General features: G+C 38.1%; 1 protein-coding gene across 17 annotated transcripts in view; it reads left to right on the top strand.

The window, feature by feature from the left end:
- The first annotated feature begins 1,447 nt into the window (after positions 1 to 1,447).
- Positions 1,448 to 18,906, top strand: part of LOC135217756 (uncharacterized) — a 101,786-nt gene continuing 84,327 nt past the window's right edge. The window contains exons 1-6 of one of the 17 annotated variants that reach the window (XM_064253838.1): positions 1,448 to 1,530; positions 2,904 to 3,106; positions 5,185 to 5,265; positions 7,344 to 7,444; positions 8,684 to 8,894; positions 9,718 to 10,455. In XM_064253838.1, coding sequence (XP_064109908.1) covers positions 5,187 to 5,265; positions 7,344 to 7,444; positions 8,684 to 8,894; positions 9,718 to 10,455 — 1,129 coding nt within the window. In that variant the 5' untranslated portion in view covers positions 1,448 to 1,530; positions 2,904 to 3,106; positions 5,185 to 5,186. The other 16 variants (XM_064253820.1, XM_064253790.1, XM_064253804.1 and 13 more) reach the window with 16 other exon arrangements.

Genomic DNA, 18,906 nt, shown 5'->3' on the forward strand with positions numbered 1-18,906 from the left:
AGGAAGTGTTTCTTTTCAATGTTGACATAGCCAATATTTTATTTTTTCTTTCTCTAAATTAAACACTGAAACCCTCTAGATTTCCCCTCGAACACTAGTTTTAATTTTTTTTTTTAAATAGATTACTTATATGAATACCATGCAACTTCAAAGTCCAAGCAAAGATGCGGTAATTTACTTCCCTAATACTTTTATCCTTGCATTTTTTAATAATTCACTTGCATTTTTATCTTTTTATCAATTTGTTTACCTTTTCGTTTAATGCGTGAGATCTCTGTTTTCTGTGTTTCCCTTTACCTCTTACTTCCCTCTAACGAACACCATATTCTTTGAAAGCTTGAATTTCGAGTGAATGGCCCCTTGGAACTGTTCCATATGAATAGGCTTCATTTGAATAATAATATAATAATAATAATAATAATAATAATAATAATAACAATAATAATAATAATAAGGGTAATTCTTTTACACAGGATCCAGAAAAGATTCTTCTCTGGCACTCCCCTTGCTTGGATCCTGGATTTACACTCGTCTCCTTCCAAGACCTTATGTCCTTGCCCTGTGTCGATTTTTTTTTTTTTTTTTTGTAAGAAATGTTTGGATTCGTTTGTATGCTTTCGTTAATAATTCGTCATAAATAAACGATAAATGTAACCTAACAAAATAGTTATCATATTTCAGCATAATCATTTTTTCTTAAACAGGGTTCACTGGTGCATCTTTAAGTCCTACCATAATACCGTAGACGTAAAAGTGGTGCCTACTACTTGAACAATGACTGCATCTTATTTCTATCTAAAAATTTTCAGGTTTGCTTCGTTGTTTTATTACACAGCTTTTCTGCTTTTAAAGTAATTTCATTGTAATTGTGATTGTAATTCGGTAACAAGACTAGTAATCATAATTGTAATTGACATAAAGCATTATGTAATTACTCCAAGACTGATTGATGGAAATTTCGTCTGCTAAACGAATGAAGACGTCATACTATGGACATGACGTCACCTGCGGAACTATACTTGGAAAGCGATGAAAATGTACAAATTTCCTTACGTTTTATGTAGCACGAAGCGATAGCAAGAAACACCATAATTAAGTTTCATTAAAATATCAACATAATTAAAGAGACAGCTTCCTGCTCTGGCAACAGATAGATGACGGGCAGGGTGTAAATCCATCGTGGTATATAAATGGACCGGCCGCTCAGTGACGTTCACCATGCTAGCCAATCAGGGCAAAGGAGAAGTTTTCAATTACGGCTTTTTTATATTTTTTAAATAATTGTCAGTATCAGTATCATGAGTGCAAAAGAATTCTACAATTTATTTCATTCTCGCGAATCTATCTTTTTTTTTAGCAAAACTTAAAAAAACAAACAGGTAAGAATCATTTTGGTTTGTGTTACCACAGCGCTCGGTGGTGATGACGGTACCCTCTCTCTCTTTAGATACCGTTGACAGCCAAACCCACGCTGCGTCATCACTTGACTGCAGTATGGACTATGATTATGGTTTGCACAACTCGGCCCAAGTCAGTGTCTGGGTACCTGGACTGAATGCGCTTATTATCTCGTGCTTGTCCCATCTTTAACTGAAGTTTCTGGTGCTCGCAATGCAAAACGTAGTCTGCACATTTAAAGGTTTCATAGGGCCAGTTTTCGGAATCTTATAGCATCTTGCCGCCAAGCGATAAACGCAATTTTTCATGAATATATGTACAATCAGAGCCTTATATAGTTGTTCGCGTAAAGCCGACCATATGCTGTCAGTCCTAACTGTCAGTTGTAGTGAACTGAAAAATATTGATGACCTTTGCACCGTTTGGCTTGCAGACAGGCAGTCTTCGTTCGTCTTATGAGTGGGTCGACGTGGGTATTAACAGTGCTGTACCTCTAGAAAACATCGAGACTGTGTGAGTACTCCAGTTGCTGTGGCAGTGATATTGAAGAAACATGTTTCCTTATTTTCTGCTAAAATTAAGAAATGATTAAAATACCTTGCTATCGACTTCAAGAAGTGGTTAAGAAAATATGTGATTTTTAATTGTAAAATCCTATCCATATAAAGAGAATAGGAGACAGACTTGAAAATACATCAGAAATATACGAAAAAAAATGTTAGGTACCAGGAAAAAAAAATGTTTTCTCTAAGTATCCCTAAATTTGTCATGTAAAAATATCACTGATAGTAATGCAAATGGCTTATGCTATTTCGTATTTCCTCTTCAGTATTCACCAAACCTGTTAGTTTCACGATCCTCGAGGAATAAATAGTATAAGGTTAGGTGGCACACATATTCAGAATCAGCACTTGATTTCTGAGAGATGGGAACATTTAAAAAAGATTCCTTAGGGGGAAGTAGAACACATATCATTAACTTTCTTAGCTACCATGTTCTTTGTAGCTGACGTATTTTCTTTTAATTTACACCCAAAGATTTATTTGCACCAGTCTTTTTACCGCTATCATTTTCCTCAGTGATGTTTGAGCCATAAAAAGTTCTACGAATTCTGCCACAAGGCTTTGTTTTTGGCTTATATACCTCTAACTGCTAAACCCACAAGGGCTACTCACGATAGACTGGGTTATCATTTCAAGTGAACAGATGTCTAGTTTTCGGAAATCACGTCATTTACCAGTTCATACCACGTGCCAACTATTCAGTTATAATATCTGTCGTTGACGTTTTATCTGGAAGAGTATATTTAGAACTACAACTGAGGAATAAAAAGTTTGACTGGTAATCAGTAGATATTTTAAGATATCGTTGACAAGAAAAATTAAAAGAGTAGCGTCGGGATCACTGAGAGATTGTTTCACTTTCAAATCAGTACCTTAGATTTGATCTTGAAATGATTTCCTCCAGGTTAACTCACAGATAAAATACCCACCTTTACGCTACAGACCCAGGAGAAATATTCAAAGTTTGATTTAATGAACCATGGACGTATTTCCTGATGTGGCAATGGAAGATATCGCGGATTTGAACAGAACAGGGAAAGTGAAGCTGAAAAAAAGAACAAAATCATCTTGAGGAAATGAAAACTCGCGCGTGAGGAATACAGGGATCTGATTTACATCCTAGACAACCATAGAACACGTAACAGGTAAGTGGTTACCTGCATGGCAATCTTTTAATTATAGTTAGCCTTTCATCTGTGGGTAGGTATATATGTCAGCGTTGTTGTTAGTGTAAGTACTCAACACAGCATAGAATGAAAACCTCTCCTATAAGCATGTTTTCTCTGCTTCAGCCAGGGGAAATCTTGAGAACGGTTTAAAGATAATTTCACGAAAGAGAGGCAATGTTAGTTTTATCTCTGCTCTTCTTGTTATTCAACAGACCTCTCTCTCTCTCTCTCTCTCTCTCTCTCTCTCTCTCTCTCTCTAGGAAGCAAGTCTTCCATTGTTTGAGGAGCCATCCTATTTATATATAGGGTTTCCTTTTATTCATTATATAATCTTTCATTTTCAACTGTCTTTTATTTATTTTTTTCTCTATTATTTTCGCAGCCAGATTAGGGTATTTCTGCTCGTCTTAGTTTCTCCGTAATGAAAATAATTACTTTGCTGAAGACTTATCCAAGGTCCCGCACCACTTCCATAGCGCTGCAGGACCCCCAGTATCAAATTAACAGTTTATTCATTGGATGTATTTAATCACATTGCGAATTCCATATTCTCTGTTTGATCTTCCATATCACAGCATCGATTTAACGAAAAGGTCTTAATTTTCTTTTTAGAAGACTTAAAATCCTCAATCTGCCTCAGCTCAAGAGGAAGCTTGCTGTATCTAGGAGCTGCATATTTAATTAAAGGCTCTGGAACCACAGACTGAGTTACCAACTTCAAACTACAAGTTGACTGTGATCTAACACACGCTAACTTGAGTTTTTTTTTCCAACTCAGTTATGAAGATTTTCATGAAAGAAAAAAGTCACTATCTTGTGGAATATGGTCCCTTGTACTTGTGTGATCCTGTTTCTGCATGGAACATAGTTGATGGCCCAGCATTGGGTGCCAGGAGTGGCTTTGTTGCTGCTGGTCTCTGCAGTCGCTGCCGCTGCCATTTCTCAGAATCATCGCATAACAATGGCACCTTCCATGCACGCGATCGTCACTTGTCTGTCCAATCTCCCCCATCTATATCTATGGGTTTGACTTTAGTATTATTTGAAATCTATGGCAAATGTAAAGGAGAAGGCCACACGAAGCTATCCTTTACTGATATAATGTTTTTGGCTAAACAATACAGACAATGTTGCATATAATGCAGTACAGATGAAATAATCTGAGAAAATTACCAAGATGATGAGAAATTTGCCATCTTTCGTTTATGGCGGGAGCTCCACAGGACGCTATGTTTAGTACCAGCTAGCCCGTCGGTGATGAAAGTATATAGACAAGACGGCGAATCTCTCAAATACTCGCACCTTTACAACATTATATACACCATTCTCTACATTGTTTGACCGGAAGATTATATCTATAAATTGATATATTCGAGCGGACGCTTGCCGTACATTTACCAGGGGCAATGCTAAAGATGAAAGGAGAAAGAGAAATAACTGAACATGGATGAACAGTGCATTGTCAGCACGTACACTACTACACTTCTGAAAAACAAAGCCTATAGCTATTACGGTTACTTTTCTCTGCCTACATATGCCCACTTCTCTCTCTCTCTCTCTCTCTTTGTCGCATGAAAAAAATTTACAGCTAATTTTCTACAAGTCACTCAGGAGTTGTGCTTACTTAGTATGTGAAATGTAAATCACAAGTAGTGAGGTGAAAGTCTAAATTTCAGCACCACAAAAACAATTAGAATGTTAATTGAGGTCGGATTTGAGGACTTTAAGAAAAATTCACACATGGTCATATTCATAGAAAATCCACCGAAGGAAGGTGAAACAATGGAGTCCTGCTGAGAGGCCTTTTGGAGTTTTATCTTATCCTGATACTTCTTTATCTCTGCCTATTTTCGAACAACCAGACTTTTGTCCCCAAATGTTTCTCCTAAGTACTGTTTCTCTCCTGTGCCAACTTATTTTTTAACAATTACATAATGAGATTTCCTTAAGAATGTATGCAATAACGTCAGGGAGAGTTCAGTCCACAGCCCCAACCAATGACCGAAACCTGTGCGACTCTGAAAAGTGTTGTCATTTTTTATTTTATTTTTCAGCCATGACAGCTTCTTCTTACGTTTTCCTGGCCATTACGGTAGCAGCGGTGTTGATATATGGATTACCAACGGCCTACAGCAGTAAGTACAAACCTCTTTTTCTCGTTGTATGAGAACAAATTTACAGCTAATTTTCTACAAGTCACTCAGCAGTTGCTCTTAGTATATGATGTAAATCACAAACAGTGAGTTAAAAAGTGTTTTAAGTCAAAATTTCAGCACTACAGAAAGAATCTAATGTTGATAGTAGTCATATTTGAAGAACTAAAGAAAACTTCACACATGGTCATATTTATGGAATATGTCTCGTATTTGTATAGTTTAAAGTTATCTGTTGATATTTGATTTTCAACACGGAACAATAATACATTGTATTTTTGTAAAACAAACTCACTTGAGCAAATCAGCCTTAGGACATTGTGAATATTAATTCACCTGCTAATCTGTTATTTTTAAGCACAATTTTCAATTATTGGATTTGACCATGGAACTGTTTATAGTTCCATGGATTTGACATCTCAGGGACGGCTACAACCCTGCTACTTTTGAGAATATGTACATGCTGTTAATGTCGATAAAGAAAGTCCCGTTTTCTGTAATGACTGCTGTTTGCCAAAGGTGCTTCTGAAGCTGTGAAAATCTCTTATAGTTGATTTATTGCGGAGTGAGTTGATATGGTCTTAACTAAATTCTTTATATTATTGTATTTTAAGAGTTATTATGCCATTCAACACTGCTTAAGTGGAAAATTTGATAACATCAGCAAGATCTCAGTAGTCGTAAACAACAGAGAAGCATAAAAAGTGTGGGGCGAAAGTTTTTGCTTGAAATTAGCGACTGTAATAAAATCAAAGAGATTTAATTATAGATGCGAAGTGAGTTGTATATATAGGGTGCCGAGGGGAAGGTTCACCTTTGAAAGACTTTTGACAGAAAGCAGACTCATGGCACACTTCACCGGAGGAGTTGGATATGGTCTCGAACTCTTAAATGCTTGATGGTTGCCAGCTTTTCAGACTTTCAAAACCTTACACATTCTTTTTTTTTCACAAAAAGCATTCCAACCCTTACTCTAAATAAAGGATCTTTCCGAGATAGTGACCCCAAGGTTTTCGGTTGTTATCTAGGGGGTCATTATCTTTATGATATGTACAGTCTTTTGTTTATGTTTTCAAGGTAATCGCCACCGGGATTGTACTTAACACGCTGCAAAGGTAGATACATAAAGCGTTAAAACCGTTGGGGTCACTACTATCTAGGTAAGATCCTGAATTTTAATGAATATTGTATACAATACATATATTTTTCTTTTCTCTTACCAAATGCGTTTCCGCCATTGGAATGGCTGGCGCCAGAAAATGTTAGCCTTCTTCAAGATGCTTTGGGATGAGATTATTAGGCTTACACTCTGTCCCACGGACGTTCGGTGGGGCTATGCCGATGACGTCTCGTCTGGCATTTCCTAGTGGTCACTCAAGCAAGCTTTGAACCAAACCTATTTTATTGCTTAACTTCGCCGACTAAACTATTGGTAAAGTGGATATACAATATATGTATTTATGTACACACACATGTAATATATATATACGGATTCCAGGTGAAGATATAAACAGGCTAAAGCAGGGTCCACACAATACATCTAAAAGGCCATAGTTATTACCTTGAAACGTTTCGCACATGTTGTCTGTGCCTCTTTAATCTGTAAATATAACATAAAAATCGTTAAAAGTTACAAAAACTATTTTTAAAATAAAGTCGAGAAAAATATCTTTTACAAAAAATTAATATAACTCACAAAGATTACAGTAAAAAAGATCCAGTGCTCACCAAAACATTCAAAGGAGAAGGAAAAGAACGAATGACCAGGGCTTGGCATCAGCCTTAGAGATCAAAGACGGAACAAGTCGTTTGATGTGTAAGGACTCAAGGGTAGTTAAGTAATCACTATGAAATGTACGTATGTACCACCAATAATGGAGAAATGCTCTTTATCAACTTCGATTTTACATATAAAGGCATGGTTCTTTATGTTAGAAAATTCTGGCCAAACCTCTTACTGTCGATTTCCGTCTAGGCGCTGAATGACCTCATACGTCCCAGTGCCTTGGCCTGAATATCATGTTTATATTGTTATAGGTTTCTTGTCTTCTTTTTTCAAGCAGGTCCAAATTTCGTCGGACACGTAAAGAGTGTCAAAGCCAACGAAGGGGAGACGGTCAGCTTCACGTGTCAGATAAAAAATCTCTCAAATTATCGTCAGGTAAGTAAATATAAATCAAAGGGATATCTTTGGCAAATGCAAACTTATCACGAGGTAAATAAGACAATGAAGGAGAGTTTTGTTGTTATATACGTCATGAACAAGGATTTAAAAAAAATAATAATGAAGGTAATACAAAAAATCCTCTCTGTCTGGAATCCTTGGCAATACTGAACATTACCATAGAGATTCTATTATATGAAAGCAAACAATTAAGCTGAACGCAGAAGACATAGATGGTACTACATTAAAAAAAATGACTGGTCATGCCATCTGCTTCTTGTATCGCAACTTAGCGTTGAGCAGCTGGTTGTATGCTAATATCTACAAATGATGAAAGACACGTAACTGTTCAAGTTTAAGATTAGGTACACTTATTACTGACTTGTTTTAAATATCAGTTTCACTTTAGGTTTACTGAATACGTCAGCTGCATTTTGCTAGGAGGTATGTATACGCACACACGCGCAATCATATATATGTATATATATATATATATATATATATATATATATATATATATATATATATATGTGTGTGTGTGTGTGTGTATATATATATATATATATATATATATATATATATATATATATATATATATATAGATACGTATATATACAAACAATAGGTAACGCCTTTCTGCACTTTATATTTATAAATGTATCCCAAGCAATAAGCGAATTTTTTCCTAAGTTCTGAATCTTAAAGTTCTGGCTCATACATTTCCATCATTCTGAGAACTGTAGAATTTCAGTATGTGTGAGAGAGAGAGAGATAATCGTAACATCATTAAGATGCTGCTCCTATGGTAATAGCTACTATGACAAGCAACTGATTTTAATAAACAGCTACTGTAATAAAATACTTATTACAAGAATTAATGATCAACCATATAAGCACAAAGGAAACTTTCACGCCTCCTCCCCCGCAACTTTGTTTCAAACTGTACAAGGACTCCAAAATCTATCGAGGATTTAGATGCTAAAGTAAGTCTATAGCACTGACTTGCATCAACATCAAGTGGATTTTTCCATCGATTTATATATTGCTCTTGTTGGAATAGTGAGAGGCAAGCCAATTTAATGAAGATGTTACACAGCATCAGCAATTCATGAGGACTAATGTCAAGTCACAACAACACTATAGTCAAGAGTCAATTATATTCATGTATATTTTGTCATTTATTATCTTAATAGTAATTATGTTCTTCAATAATTCTTAAACTCTTCGTTTGATCAGGTTGCATGGTATCGATTACACCCAAAAAGACCTTTAAGTATCGGTACCGACATATTAAGCGGTGACCAGAGACTGACCGTTATACCGGATGGCAGCATGAAATGGACCCTCCAGATAGCGAAAGTGACCCGACATGACCGTGGGAAATATCAGTGTGCGGTCATCTTCAGTAAAAGAGTAAGCAGTCAAGTTGCGTCTTTGAAAGTCCGAGGTAGGTTCTGTCTTCGAATCCGCTTGAATGATAAATTTTGTTCTTTTCACGATTACTGTGTTTAGAGGCGAGGTTTTCAAAAATTTCTTCCGTATGAAACAACTACACCTTGGTTAGCTGTCCAACCATTATTAACCTGCCACCTCATATAATATGGCCGTAAGTAAGAGCCGAGATATTTTTCAGCAAGTTGCTCTGTCAGATTCACTTAATTGCAAGTAAAACTTGCAACTGACTTTTCTAATATACGTAGTTTGAACGACAAACCAGGTAATCATACAAATTCTACTGTACCCGATATGAAACTCTGTTCAAGTCAGGTTTCCCCTTTAGGGGGTAGTCCGTCAGTGCTATTCATGTGGTGCACTGTAGGCACTACTTAAGGTTCTCCCCTAACTGAAAGCCCTTTCATTCCTTTTACCGTACCGCCATTCATATTCTCTTTCTTCCATCTAAAGTTACTTTCCACCCTCTCCTCGCCACAGATTCATAGTGCAATTGCGAGGTTTTCCTCCTGTTACACCTTTCAAACCTTCTTACTGTTAGTTTATTTCCGTTTTAGTACTGAGTGACCTCATAGTCTCAAGCGCTTGGCCTGTGGCCTGAATTCTATATTCCATTCTATTATCATGTCAGGTTTATTGTGGTACAGCTTGCAAGTAGAGATGTGCTGAAATTAAACTTATATTTCCTGCTTATTCGGAGTAGGTTTCATATTAGTTAGTATTTTTATTCATAAAACACAAAATTATATCATATCAGCCATCAGAAACATCCTGTCCCCACGAAGTTGTATTTTTTGTATTTACTATTGCTTTTACAGCGAAGCACCGATGTTCTCCGCGGACGTACTTTGTGAGGTGGAAGAAAATCAAGACACAACTTAAGAATTTAAAAAGGAAATTTGATATCGAAAATATCTTTCCCCTTTCAAGAACGGAAGTGAAGGGCATTCATGTCAAATGGTGTCCCGCTTTAAAAACTTCTTGTTGGAATCGAAGGGCTCAGTGCAGACCTTCATCATTTGAGATGAAAAACGCCACCATAAGAATTGACGTTTTGAACACCACAAGATTTCTTAATTTTAGTTATTTGGAAGCAACAGAGTGTGCTTGTCAATTAGGACGAAATCGTGATGTAATATTTCCAGTAATCGATAAGGCAAAAATCACAGATCTGTTTTTCAAACCGCGTTTCTTTCCCGCCACAACTTTTAACATGACGTGGGAAAGGGTCCAGAAGGAAGTGAGGAAGAAGTGGCAAGTTTCAGACCCGGAAGTCTTCAGCATCCTGAGGAAATCGAGATTGGTGGATGACGATAGAATTCCAGTAAAAGGATGTCCGTTACATTTTTGCAATGAATCTTCAAATTCCATGATCCCGGCTGATCAGTTGAAAAAGCGTAGTAGCTTACGCATCAGGGTGGAAAATGCCACCAAAATTGCAATACTTGAGTATATAGAACCGACCAAGTGTTACTGCGGTGGGGACCACCTGAAGATTCGTTTATTAGAAACCATACAGCACGTGGAGATTGCAGAAGAATGTCCGCAGCTAGAAGGTAACAGCAAATCAGATGAGTTTTGGCTTTTGCATGACTTATACTACTAATAGTGATGTAGTCCAGTCAAAGAACTAATTAACAAGTGTTTTATACACTAGTCATTATAATTCTAATAACGTTGCTTGACTTGCCTGGGAATGACTAGGATACATTAGTTTAAAAATAAATGTGCGAATATATATTTCAATGTGTACTAAAAAAATTCAATTTATGAAAACAATTCAAATCTATATTCTCTGAAACTGAAGCAGTTTGAAATTCTTTAAGCCAACTATTGCTGGTTTGAACGTGAAGTAGTTTAAAATCAGAACATGAAAGTCATATTGTTAAATGTTTATTTTCACTTTGAAATTATAAAAGATTATAGCATTGTTAGTAATGCAATAGTGTTTATATTCAGTGGAGAAATGGAAGATGCAATTGTGTGCTTGGCATATAATTCAAATGTCTGCCTTGAAAATTATATGAACCGTAACTTTTGAGCGCCGCTCAGCTTCCAGGCCCTTGAAAGTGCCCAGCAGTACAGTGTGTGATATAAACCTTTGTATTACATAGCAAGCACACACTTCCGGATTTTATTTCCCTGATGATTTTAATACCTCAGACTAAACCTTTGATGCACATTCCTGGATGCATGTTTGGATAGAAGCTATATGTTCCTCTTTTAAATAGAGCCATCTCTTGCAGCAAGATGAATTCTTGTTTCCCACTGTTATCCCTACATTATGGGGTCGATTGTCTGATGCGCCTTCTTCTACCAAGGCATCATCAGGCATGGATTATTGTTTGGCAAAGGGGGTTTTTACGACCGCATGTCCATGGCAGTGGGCCTAGCCTTTTATTAAAAAAGTAGGACTGCAAGGCAGCAGTTTCCACAGTTATTGGCCAGGGGTGGGTGGGGGGGGGGGGTCTAGCCTTTTACTAAAAAGTAGGACTGGAAGGCAGCAGCTGTCCTTTTAGTCGCCTTTTACAGTAGTAGTCTTCCACCCCTACCACAGGATCAACTTGCAGCAAGATAAATGCTGGAGACTAAAGACTGGCCTCTTTCACTTGTATGAACATGAGCATAACTTGCATCTGGTCACAAAGTTTGGACAAAAGGACACATAAACCTCCCTTGCTGACTACAACCTTGCCTTGGGGAAGACTTATATCATAGGTCAGAGGTCTCCCCTAAAAATAAGTGCAGTTTGAGCATGTTAGGTGGCCGGAAGAGGATTCTAGCTGTAGAGACTCCACTCTGGCTGTTATGGGTTATCTTCCCACCGAGAGAAGTGGTTTCATATAAAGGGGACTGGATAGCCCATACCATTTGTCAGACTCAATAAGCAGTCTTTAGCATGTGTGCCAAAGGACTTGGAGTGATGGTCATTGCTTGGGAAGGTACAGTAACAACTATTCAGTCCTTCTGAGGCAACCAAACTGTGTGAATACCCTGAACTGTAATTCGCGATGGAGACATTTCTTCATAACAAGAGAAACTTGATAAGAATATGGATCCGTATCTGAGTGTAATTGGGAGGAGACCTTCTGTAAGGGCAATTCTGTTGAATATAATGGCTGTTTCTGTGACATTTAATCTATACACAGGCTTCTCAATGTATCTCGTAATCTTTTCATCAGCTTCTAGCTGGTGGGTTTCCTAGGGTCCTATGAGGTAGTTCTGTTGTACGGGTGTAATATCCTCTAACATTTTGACTCGCATTCTAGAAGTCATCTACTTAGAGTTACTGCGTACCTTGCGTCTTAATGAATTAAGATACAAGGTCTACAGGTATTTATGGCTCTTGGGTGGGTTACAGTTAGCATGTTGAAATCCTCCTTGACTCTGTCCAGTTCCTAGAAGTGCAAGGTAGGGTCAAGCTTAGTGACTTCTTCCCAGCCCTTATTTTGACTCCCTTATTGACAGTGGTCTACCCGGCCCCCTACCCCCAAGGCCTGTCTGAATATAGGAGACAAAAGACACAGACAAGAAATTAAGAGAAAACCAGGGAGTCACTATAAGAACAGCCAAAGCAGCTCCCTTAGTGCTCATCCATACCACCAAGTATCACCAGACATCGGACTAAATCCAGGCTGATGAATCATGATTTCGAAATATCAAGAGGAAGCCGATTGATGATAACTGATGCAATATCATTAGGAGTGTGGAGAGGATCAATGTCTCAGGAAATGCCTCCAAACTCTTCCTTGACAACCCGGGTGACTTTAATCTGGGCTATATCGATGGCATAGTGAAAACCCACAAACCTGAATCTTTTTCCGACTAATTGTAAGCCAGATGTCAGCTTCAACCAAAAACTTCAATTACCTCACTCTATACATCCTTATTAGGTGCTGTATATAGATACCTTCAGAAGAGCTGGCAGAAGAGGAACTATATAAATATTTAGGAGGACTTTTGAAGAATGTTGCATTCTACGTTTCACTTATGAAATAAGTGCTGTTGGCGCCTCCCCCTTCCTGGATGTCCGTGTACAGCATATCCTGACATGTTAAACCACCATGGTCTAAAAAGAGCCGTAAAGCAAGTTTGGCTCTCCACCTTAATGGTTCCAGTGATTGCTCAGACAGGTATAGAAGGTTTATGGTGGATACCTTCATCTGTCGTGCCCTCACACGCTGTTCCACACGGAGGAGTACTACAAAGATCATAACTTTGACACAGATACCAAATAACAACAATTTCTCAGATGGTGAAACAGGAAACCTAGATGACCACGAATAACTGGTAAAATGAAATAATGTCCAACAATGTTAACTGAATTGTTATAAAATTTTAGCTGTGAGAATTTTCTGTATTTCAATCACCTAGAAAACAAGGCACTCGGGAAAATAGTAAGTGAAATTATTCCACATACCTTAGAAAGGGGCTGTTCAAAAATTACGTAACACCTTAATGGGGGAGGGAGGTATGACGAAGTGACAGTGGAGGTGGGTTTGGAGGGGAGGTGTGAAAAGGGTGGAGGCAGGTTAAAAAATACCGAAAAAATAGTGTTACGTCATTTCTGAATGGCCCCAAAGAAAAAATATCAACTTCGTAATAATGCTACAAGAATATGGAGATCAACCAGTTTCCTGTTAAGAACAACCTGACACCTCAGAGAGAGGTCATCGAGGAGTATACAAGCCCTGTAGAAGGATGCCATCACCCACATATGTGTTGGAATAACTACCACCAAACTCGCAAAGCATCTCTCCTGCCACCGTCAGGAGGGAGCTCTCTCCACAACAAAATCATGATCAAAGAAGTGAAAAAGAAGAGGTTATACAGGGCCCCATGTAATGGGAAAAATATTACTTTAATTATTAGTGATTTATTTAGGAATTGATTCATCATCCTCCTCTAATATCTTTACACTGCTGATTTAAAAGTGATTGGAACTGAAATGTTTTCGTTTTTGTTGTGGACACGAGTGTGGCAGTGTAGCCAGTCCCTTGTTTTGTTTTTTCTCACTCTGAGTATGGGAGCGCTGCCCTGAATCTTTTGTCTGCATTTTGGTAACACTAGCAACACATGTAAGAATCACGAATGCTCTCGAGTGTGAGGACGTCAAACGGTCCATCCTTTCATTTTTGGGCTGTTTTACCAAATACTAATACAAATGATTATCTATCCCTTGCAAGGGATCTAGTCCAAGGGATCTAGTCCAGGGATCTAGTCCAGGAGTTCTGAAGACTAGGTAAATTAATCAAGTCCAGGAGACTAGGCCTGGGAGAAATTTGGCATGATGTAATGAGTAATAAAGAAACAAGCTGAATACCAGGAATTTTCTTCAAAACCCCTAAAATGGAAATCAGCACTTCAACTGCCTCCCAGTGGGAAGACATCACCTGGCCTCATCAGTAGTAAGACCCATACACACAAGGAATATCATGTAATAGCAGGTAGGATAGGCCTACCCTATTTTCCAGGCAGCGTAAACGTTAGTCTTCATACCCACCGTGTTAACTATGACACAGTACCATTCTCCGACCCGTGTCTCCAGGCAAGAAGACTGACAAAAGTGTATATGTATACAAATAGTATTATTATTCTCGTATCCTGGTAATGTCATGGCGAGGGAAAATCCTCCCGCGACATTTGGTGGCAGCTGTGTTGGATCTGTAGCCCAGTGCTATTGATCCAGACCCACTGTGCCTATATATATTATGTAGGTCACTTATAATGTTTTGTTGTATTGTATGCATTTCTCTATACAATATTGTTGATTTTTGTCTGATGAAGGTCATGACTTATTTACATGCATATTCATTATTTCTGTAGGGATTGTATGGCAGTGTCTCTTAATGTAGTTTACGTTTTATTATTTGATTATATATAAGTGTTTGAAATATTGTAACAATGGTGACTGGTACTGATGAATCATATATTGATCTAATTCAATTAGAACAAGAAACACAACAAACATTACAGACAGTTAAGAGCTTCACTCAATCCTACCAGGACGTTTGGTCTCAAGTGGGAGATTTAACAAATCAAATCAAGGACTTGGACCAGAAGTTGGTTGACATAACAGGGGACAATACAACACGTAACACCCAAACATAACACTCAACCACCCATAATGTCTACGCCACTTACATCTCGCATTCCAAGTAATGAACAAAGGAATGATGTAAAACATTTTGTACAAGAATTCACATAATGCCCTGTTTGGGAATGCAATTGTGGTCTTTTGGGTCTTGTCTTACAAGAAATTGTCAGAGTTTTGCTCTTGTAGTACTGGTTTGGTACATCTTAGAGGATAGAGTACACCACTTTCCAAACCCCTTTGAGATTCCAGTTTTAGAGTCGTTTCTAGCCAATAGCGCTGGTGAGTTTGATAATCATTAGGACGCCTCAATAGGAGTAAATTCTGTCTTCACATGTGGAGAACTTTTGTTGCAGAGTGATGTGACATCCTGTGTAAGTGGAGTCAATCTAACCCCAGTATTAGGCTAGGCAAAGCTATTAGGAAAGCTGTATTGAACGCACACCTATAGGGTAGTGTCCCCATTTAGTACTCAAGTATATCCTTGTGTTATGTTGTTGCAAGAGCCCCTTTAGTCTCTAGTTGAGATCGTTGCTTGTTTCTACTGTACAAGTCCTGTTTTTCCACAGTCGCAGACCCATCTAAGGAGCTGTTTGGTTCCGTTAGGAAAAGTTGTCCTTGATATTAGAGTGGACATGAATAAATTCTTCCCCGAGGGAAAAGCTTTGTAATGGGAAAAATATTACTTTAATTATTAGTGATTTATTTAGGAATTGATTCATCATCCTCCTCTAATATCTTTACACTGCTGATTTAAAAGTGATTGGAATTGTGAAATGTTTTCGTTTTTGTTGTGGACACGAGTGTGGCAGTGTAGCCAGTCCCTTGTTTTGTTTTTTCTCACTCTGAGTATGGGAGCGCTGCCCTGAATCTTTTGTCTGCATTTTGGTAACACTAGCAACACATGTAAGAATCACGAATGCTCTCGAGTGTGAGGACGTCAAACGGTCCATCCTTTCATTTTTGGGCTGTTTTACCAAATACTAATACAAATGATTATCTATCCCTTGCAAGGGATCTAGTCCAAGGGATCTAGTCCAGGGATCTAGTCCAGGAGTTCTGAAGACTAGGTAAATTAATCAAGTCCAGGAGACTAGGCCTGGGAGAAATTTGGCATGGTGTAATGAGTAATAAAGAAACAAGCTGAATACCAGGAATTTTCTTCAAAACCCCTAAAATGGAAAGCAGCACTTCAACTGCCTCCCAGTGGGAAGACATCACCTGGCCTCATCAGTAGTAAGACCCATACACACAAGGAATATCATGTAATAGCAGGTAGGATAGGCCTACCCTATTTTCCAGGCAGCGTAAACGTTAGTCTTCATACCCACCGTGTTAACTACGACACAGTACCATTCTCCGACCCGTGTCTCCAGGCAAGAAGACTGACAAAAGTGTATATGTATACAAATAGTATTCTTATTCTCGTATCTTAATGTCGTGGTGAGGGAAAATCATCCTGCGACACCCACACACTGAACGATTGTCTGTATCGTTCGCAAAAACATTGTGTATGGGCTTGTCTGAATGCAAAAGTGGGCGGAGCTTCGTGTCTGAACGATCTCAGCGGGAATCTGTCATGACCAGGTTGATGGCTCGCGACTTAAGTCTGTCATACACAGGTCGTTCAATGTATGTGTTTGTCTGCCGATATAAAGCTATCACCCACGTCTCTTCTAGAGAGGAGGCCGTGTCTTCCAGAGACAAAATCTTCGTTCAGACTGAAATCGGTGCGGAGATCGTTCATACAGTCTGAATAGTGTGTGCGTTTGTCGATAACGACAATTGTTCAGGGTATGGGGCCCTTAAGAAGTATAGAAATTGCTTATAGACTAAGCATCAGATCGCTGTCGCATTTCCCAGATTGCCAAGTACTGAGACCTTTCCCTGAAAAAAGCAGGACGCCATATCTCAAAAACTAATTATAGATTTTTCTTGAAAATAATCTCATTATGTTTCTCTCACCCAAATTACCATGGTACTTAGTTTACCTCTACCTAACGTAACCTAGGGGCATGGAGAAAAAAAAAAAAAAAAAAGCCGGAGCTGGTGTAATGCTAGCATGCGTCCTATTCAGGGCTCTGTACATACCAGAAAAAAGGAAAAAAAATCATCAAACATGGTAAAACAAACCGGATTTACTCCTATTGTTTTAAGAAGACAAATATAAGTCACCAGCTGATGCCAAACAAAGACGAGAGAGAGAGATGAAAGGAGAGACAGTAATAACACGAGAAGTTATCATCTTGCCTGAGTGGGCTGTCGTATTTCGTCATACCAACCACACAGTCACCACCCTATCTCTAGCCAACCCCATCGACTCTGCGAAGACCACAGTGCCTTAGGAATCAGACTCAACAGCGCCAACATACAGCCCTCAGAATTCAGCACGCCCTACCTGCTGACTGTAACTCACCTGTTCGCTAATCAAGTACTGTGTTTCTTGAATCTAAATTGTTTTACATCTAACTCAGTATATGGTTGCCAGAGTGCGAATTGAACTACTGTAGGAAATAAAATCATTTTTACACCAAACATCTCGATGAAAAGAAAACTCAAGCACACCAAGAGAAGACTATACAAATTAAATGCTGTAGACACAGCTATTAATTTCAATTATATGGTCAATAATGCTATTATTTTTCAAGTAAGTGGAAAATGAACAGCACCAACATTAATAGTAAAATGGCATGCTACTACCACCATTGATACTACTTTCAATGCTACTCTAACTCCAGCACCTCATTGCAAATTACACCAATAACTTACTTTCATAGCCACAAGCCATCCAAACGCGGCTAAATTTAGAAATATAACTCCACTTTAGTATAAAAAAACGCCGGGGAATATAACACTTTTCATGGATAATCTGTTGTTAAAGATAAGGTTAATGATTCAGTGATACAGTTCAGAGGCTTGTCCCTGCAGCGTTTGGCTTGGAAAGATTTGCATAAACAGGTCTTTTGCCAGAAGCTAATCAAGTCCTTGCTAAGGGAAAGGTAAATTTATGCAGTTAGCCACGCAATAAAAAAAGGTTAAATTCTACACTTCGCCAGTTCAAGACAGAGAATGTATTGTACATACTCAGGGAACATAGTACAACCCATTAAAATGAGTATTTCCTTGTTATTCTGTACTTTAAAATGTTTCGTTGCAAAAGAATTGAAAGTTCTCCAGTAAAGGACATGATTGGCAAATATTTAAAAATTGCAAAATTTCCACACCGAGTTCAATTACGAATGAGAAATTCCAGCTTTATTTATATTGGTCCTTCTCAAATAGTTTTAAACTAATACCTAAGATTTGTCAGCTTGTCCCTGAACGCTTGTGTCTGTGCAAACCAATGGTTTAATTTTTATACTAACAAACGTTAATCCTGGCAACAGACAAACTTAATCCACAGGATATTAGGGATTTAAATATTAAGCAATAATGAAACGCAGAGCAACAGTTCAATGCTCATTAACGGGGAGTTAAGTGTAAAAGTTAGAATTAGATCAGTCTTAAACCATTCATACTTCTTGCTTCCACTTTGATTAATTTTTTACCACGTATCCAACACATGAGGGAAATGATGGACATTCTTCACTCTGGAAGTGTACTCTTTTATGGTTAGCGCGGGGAAACTATAATAGGACACACATAATATGAATGTCATAGACAAAAAACTAACACAGCATCTGGTAATTCTTAGAAATAACTGCAAATGAATGTCATGTTTTAATGGCACAAATACGACAAGACAGAACTAGTGAGGAAGGCTGGATTATCTAAATAATGAAATGTCCACATCCAACTCTTAACTTGATTACCAAATTTTGCACTTCCTAGCAAGTATAACAACTTTAAAAACGCCTGCCTCAAGTCTACACATATTAATTGACTAACTGCAACCCCCTTTCGTTCCTTTTAC

This window comes from Macrobrachium nipponense, chromosome 19 (genome assembly GCF_015104395.2).
Source record: "Macrobrachium nipponense isolate FS-2020 chromosome 19, ASM1510439v2, whole genome shotgun sequence".
Lineage (NCBI taxonomy): Eukaryota > Metazoa > Arthropoda > Malacostraca > Decapoda > Palaemonidae > Macrobrachium > Macrobrachium nipponense.